General features: G+C 33.3%; 1 protein-coding gene across 1 annotated transcript; it reads right to left on the reverse strand.

The window, feature by feature from the left end:
* Nucleotides 1–1,645: 1,645 nt before the first annotated feature.
* LOC147563669 (uncharacterized) lies at nucleotides 1,646–6,182 on the reverse strand. The gene is made up of 8 exons (XM_086657389.1): nucleotides 5,926–6,182; nucleotides 5,801–5,833; nucleotides 5,634–5,677; nucleotides 4,843–4,928; nucleotides 4,561–4,592; nucleotides 3,901–3,966; nucleotides 2,845–2,903; nucleotides 1,646–2,158 (listed from the first exon to the last, which is right to left on the reverse strand). Exons 1-7 carry the CDS (start codon nucleotides 6,180–6,182, stop codon nucleotides 2,894–2,896), a joined length of 528 nt encoding a protein of 175 aa, XP_086513515.1. The 3' UTR covers nucleotides 1,646–2,158; nucleotides 2,845–2,893.

Raw genomic sequence — 6,182 nt, forward strand, 5'->3', positions numbered from 1 at the left:
AAGATCAAAATACTATAGATAGAACTTCATGTTGAAGTAAACTTCTTTTAGATTTTGTAACGAAAAATAAGGAGAATCGTCGTCTTGAATCAAACTTGTAATCTCGATTGTACGATACTCACAATTGTAGAATGAAAAAGTCACAAGATTAACTTGAAAATGTAAAAAGAAAATCGACGAAGTGATTTATCGATTATTTAATCACAACGACTACAAAATCTTATATTGCAGAAGCTTAAATCAGGATTTGACTACCTGCTCAGATACCATATTAAATTCACGATTATATTATAATCGAAAATAGATGAACATGATGTGGCTTGCTTTGACAGGGCCGTGTGGTGGGGGGTGCAGGCAGGGCGCCCGCACTGGGCCCCCCACCACAAAGGGGCCCACTTGTTAAATGGCTTATTTAGATTAACTTATTATAATCACATATTATTATTAAAGACAATATAATCAACAGTAGTTGGGAAGTAGCCCAGCTGGAAGCACCTTGAATTTGACCCAAGAGACGCCGGTTCGAATCCCATGGCTGACATGTGATGTTTTTTCATTTTTATTAAATCAACTTTTATTTTTACTCCCTTATCCTTTTTCTTAACTATTGTATTTTTTAGGTGAATTTCTTATATCTTCTAATGTGATTTTTGAAATAAAAATCTTAGAATTTTGTTACAAATTTCCAAGAATAGGTAAATATTTATACCTTCAACAAAAAGAACAGGTAAATACACACACACAGACATATAAGAATCGAAGTTCTATAAAACTTTAGAATTTCATCGTATTAAATATAGTTATAAGCATAATTTAAGATATAATAAATTTTTTTTTTCATTAATCACAACTGATAGTGGATTTTTAGACTGAATCTCTTTTGAAAATGATATTAAAAGAGAAACAGAAATTTCCTACAACTATTTTCCCCATAATCCATTTGGAGTCTTCTATAGTTTTCATCTATCTACTGGTCAACTTTTTTTTACGAAAGGTTTATAATCAAAGTTCGCAATGGGGCCCCGAAATTCTCAGGCACGACCCTGTGCTTTGAACACATTATAACACAATCTTCTCTGACCCTGCTCGGTTGATGACAACCCAAAATGGACAAATATAATCTTCACAAAACTAATACTTGATGAAATTAGTATAAAACCAAAATGGGTTCAGTCGGATACCATGTTAGAATTACGATTCTGTGATGGACATAAATAAATAACACCATATTTAACGAGGTTCAGTCGGATATTCACGACCTGCATCCTCAGATAAAATCACAAAGGTTACATACTATATTCCTCAAAATTGTGGTGACTCATTTCAATGATTGAATAGTAATCGAATGCTTAAACTCCTAGAACCCATCTCTTATTTATTGAGTAAATTAGGGTTTAGGGTTTCCTAGTTTCTCCTAACGAAACTAGGAAACTAGATAATATATATATATATATGAGGGTGTAACCCGTGCCCATAGGGCACGGACAGTATTTTCAAACGTTATGTGAGATGTGTATTTTTCTCTTTCAGATTGATGGTATAAACTGACAACTAAAATAAATAAAACTAGTCGTGTTCTATTACGTCTAACAAAAAAATAGAATACTTTAATGGTTATAGTCAATACAACAATTAACTCAACACGTTAGAAAAATCTAGATTTCAATTTACACAATTCAGTATTAGAAATCCACATAATCACAAAAACTGAGTACCACAAAATACACTTCAATGGAAATTCAAATTAAGAGCTACATTTTAAAATAATTTGAAACAAATTAGAATACATGACCCTTTTGAATCTAGTTTGTCGCTTCTACAACCACAACTGTACGATCTTCTGGAAGAGGTTCTTGTGGCAAACAAACATTACAAATTAGAATACAGGACCCTTTTGAATCTCGTTTGGCGCTTCCCCAACCACAACTGTACGATCTTCTGGAAGAGGTTCTTGTAACAAATCTTTTCTGATTCCTTCCGCTACCATAGTCGTACAATCTTCACTCTTGTAGATATACTTGTGAAGATATTTAATTGTTGAACTTCGCTCAGATGGATTATGAACCCCCATGAGTACTGCAGGAGGTTCTTTTTGTAATAAATCCATTCAATAATCCCTCGAACAAACCGTAAGTTGAGTTGATGAGTAAAAGAGAACCTAATCACAAACACAAAAAATGAGTAACTCGATCACAAATTCAGTAAGCCTAGAGTTTGAATCACTAACACATAGAAATTTGAATAATTTCAGGAGACAAAATCAACAAATAGTAAGCTTAGGTCACACAAATTTCTTCAAAGAATATAACCCAGCAAGATGCAAGCTTCAATATATAGATTTCTCCTAAGTTTTACTGAAGTCTAAGTGCCAAATGATAATAGAACAACAAAATAATGACTTAAATCATATTGAATCCTAAGAGGCCAAAAATTCAGTAACAATGTTACAAAAAAAAAAAAGTGATAAAACCAACAAAATCACATTAACATTGACAGACAAAAAATTTCACCAAAACTGTAAAGAGAAAGAGGGAAAAATTAGCAAACTATATAAAGAGAAGTGACGACATTAGAGATGTGAATGTGAATGTGAATCTATCTAATAAGAAGTTCAACCATTTTTATACCTAAGTTCAAGCATATTATGCAATTCGATTCGCATTGAGTGAATGTGAGTCTATGTAATAAGAAGTAAAGAAAAAACATTAGGAATTATCTACTCCAACCATTATAAATACCAAGTTTCGTAGACCAAACTTCATTAACCAAGTCTCGACACTTGATTAACAATTATAAAGAGGGGAATATATACAATCAGTGATCAAACCCGAAGAAATTACTCACTCGTAGCAGACAAATCTGACGAACAACACCTATAGAAGATCGTTCGAAGTTAGAAGAACCTGTAAATTAACAAAAAAAAAATTAACATGGTGACATAATACGAAGGGCATACAAACTATAATAAGCCAAAAAATCCAGCTATAATAAGGCAAAACATTTTAGCAACCAAAATCACACAGTTCAGATTAACATGGTGAGATAGACAAAACATCAACTAAACACAGACAAATGAAAGAAAATGAAGTAGAAGGAACAAATGAAACAATTAAATATGAACTAAAAGATGACGTATATCTCGGTCTGGAGGCCTTAAACCGAAACCTTATGTTGAGAGAGAGAAAGAGGTTTTGTTTAGAAGCTCTTAATCAAAGACGTTATGTGTATATGTGGGAGAAAGAGATACGACTGTGAGCGACAGAGAGGAACAAAGACCCATGGGTGGTGATAGGAAGCCCAAACTCAATTTTTTGTAAGAGTGTGCATGAGAGAGGGTTAGGATGCTCACACCCGGTCTAATCAACCTACACTTAATTATCAGTCCAACGGGCAGGTCAGACTACTTAAAGATACCGGGCACAATGAATCTTATAGTCACATGCCTCATTTGAAAAAATACTGAAATCAAATGACAATCATAAACATTGCAGAATAAGGAGACTATAAGTAACAGAACTATGAATCATTAGGTAAAATCTTACCTCAGTAAGTTCTAGCATTCGGCATAATTAGTATTGCAAATTGTTGCTTCAGGTACTCTGTGTGGCTTGTATTATCTTAAGAGTAAGGAAAAAAGGATTTTTCCTTTCCCCCTCATACCCATATAAACTCTTACTCCGTTAGATCATTCGAGATAAACTTAGGAGCCCATATTTGACCATGGGAGGATGGGGAAACATACGTTGTTTCCAATCTCTCAACTATAAATTTCAAACGCTTTATAAATTTTTTAATATGTAGTTTCAAGTCTCTCAGCTATATAAAAAAAAGGATAACGTAATAAGTTCAGTTGTGCATATTATCAAACAGTAAGTGTGTGTCAAATATTTTAGTTATTACCAGTAATTGTAGCAGCGAAACCAATTCGAACGATTTTCTTCAACGACTTCTTTCATTGCAACAAACCTGGTAAAAAACCAAGAAATTCCCAATCAGGGGTATCCAATTCATAATCAACTTAACAACCTAAATCGAATGGTAAAGAATTTCATTCGGAGCTAATCCCGAAGCATAAAGAATTTTTATAATAAAACTAAATTGCGAACATGTTAATGCACCAAACTAAATGCTTATGGTCAAATAAATTTTGAGAAAAATTGAACTGCAACACAATACAAAATATCAACCTAATTAGATAATCAGAGTACCTAAAAACTTATAAATATCAAGTTGCCAACCAACTTAATACTTATTGAGAACTGCAATCAGAAAATCAGTCACACAATAAAAACCGTTAAGTTGAATCATTTCAAAAGGAAAAATCAGCACATTGTAAGCTTAAACCACATAAATTTCTTCAAATAAGAAAATCAGGAAGATGAGAGCAAAACTGTAAAGATTTCTCCGAAGTTATACTGACTCTAAGACCAAGATAATAGTTGAACACCAAATTAATGACTTAAATCATATTGAAGCATAAGAGGCCAAGAATCCAGTAACAATGTAAAGGTGAAAAGACAATAAAATCAAACAAACTGTATAGAGTGGCAAGATATTTACCTAAGAGAGTTGCAATGAAGAAAGAAGTAACACTATATGGAAAAAAAAGAGGTAATTAGATTAGAAGACCCATATAAGAAGTAACACTAACATAGCAAGTTAACCTAAAAGTTTACTTTTTGTTTACCTAAAAGTTAACCTTAAAGCTTCAATGTTTACATAACCTAAACCCAAACTATTATCAAATATCATGAAAACTAACATTGCAAGTTACCCTAAAGGCCTAAACAACAAATTTAATCTCGATTTAGCATAACACAAACAATTTTTAAGAAGAAGCACCTGAAAGGCTACCCTTAAAATCCTACAGTCAGATCCAGAGACTTGAAAACTGAGAGAGATTGTGCGTGAGAGAGATAGAGAGATACCTGCAAGTGGACAAATTGATGTGAGATGAGAAGATGAGAGAGATCATGAGATGGGAAGGAAACTCGAATCAATTTTTCACGTAAGAATGTGTGTGTGTGTGCGAGAGAGGCGAACATCAATTTTTCATGTGAATGTGTGTGTGCTAGAGAGGCAAACATCGAGTAACAAAGAGAAAGATGTTTTATCTGGTTATTGTTTACAACAAAATTGTTTACAACAAAATAAAAATCACCACTGATAAGTAATAACCAACCAAAAAGTTCTATAGACACAATATCAACAAAATAAAAATCACCACTAACATGGGAGAGTAAAACTTTTGGAAGCCATACTCGATGAGAGAAGATGTTGAGAAAGAAGCAAAATGGTGGCAAAACCGTACATTGAGAGAGAAAAATTAAATTTGTGTACAGAAGTGTATTGGCGAAACCTAGAAATTTGACAGTTAAATTAAGTTCTAGATAACCTTCTAGTTCAAGATAACATATCAAATCATTGGGCAAAATTGCAAAACAGCGGGTACACTCCATTATTGATGGTATTTGAAACCTAGATGTGATATCATAGATAAGAAACCTAGACATAAACCCCAATAACATAAATCAGGTTGAAAACCTAAATAACATCTCAACACCCATAACAAATAACATAAATCAGATTAGACAGTTATTTAAGAAATCTTCAAAACCCTAGATTTAACATACCTTGAAAGCTTGAAAGAAGGTTAACTATCTCATTCCCAGAAACCCTAATTTAAAAAATCATCAAATTATATGAACCCTAATTTCAGAACTTATAAATTTAAACCCCTAAATCGAAGTCCTCAATCAAACCCCTAATTTCAAAACTTACAAATTTCAACATCAATCACCTGTATGAACCGAGAGCGATAGAGAGAATGGTTCTGTGTGAGCGAGAGAGGGACATCAAGAAACAGAAATAGAGAGAGCAGATAAAGAGAAAAAGATAGAGAGAGAGAGAGAGAGAGAGACGTACCTGTGAGAAGAGATGAGCGGGAAGGAGTTTTGGAGATTTTTCAAAAAAAAAAAAAGAAAGAGATGAGAGAGGGAGTCAGAGAATGTCCTGAGAAGTATTGGAAGAAGAGTGGACGGGAAGATGAGGGACGCAAGGAGTTGTTTGGGAGGGTATCTTTGAAAGATGCTCTTTGCTTTCTTCTCTTCCTTTGGATGAAAAGTAATTAGATCTAGGCCTTCCAGTTCTAAAAACTCAATCCTCAACCACTTGATATACAT

Source organism: Eschscholzia californica, unplaced genomic scaffold (genome assembly GCF_041429995.1).
Source record: "Eschscholzia californica isolate CP2 unplaced genomic scaffold, dmEscCali1.0.p SCAF_1, whole genome shotgun sequence".
NCBI lineage: Eukaryota > Viridiplantae > Streptophyta > Magnoliopsida > Ranunculales > Papaveraceae > Eschscholzia > Eschscholzia californica.

Excerpts from the sequence above, each read along its gene's own strand:
- LOC147563669 (XM_086657389.1), bottom strand. The coding sequence starts at position 6,182 with ATGTATATCAAGTGGTTGAGGATTGAGTTTTTAGAACTGGAAGGCCTA. Across the intron at positions 4,929-5,633 it reads CCTTCTTTCAAGCTTTCAAG|GTATCTCTCTATCTCTCTCA; the intron begins GTATGTTAAATC and ends GTCCACTTGCAG. Across the intron at positions 4,593-4,842 it reads TTTTAAGGGTAGCCTTTCAG|TGTTACTTCTTTCTTCATTG; the intron begins GTGCTTCTTCTT and ends TTTTCCATATAG.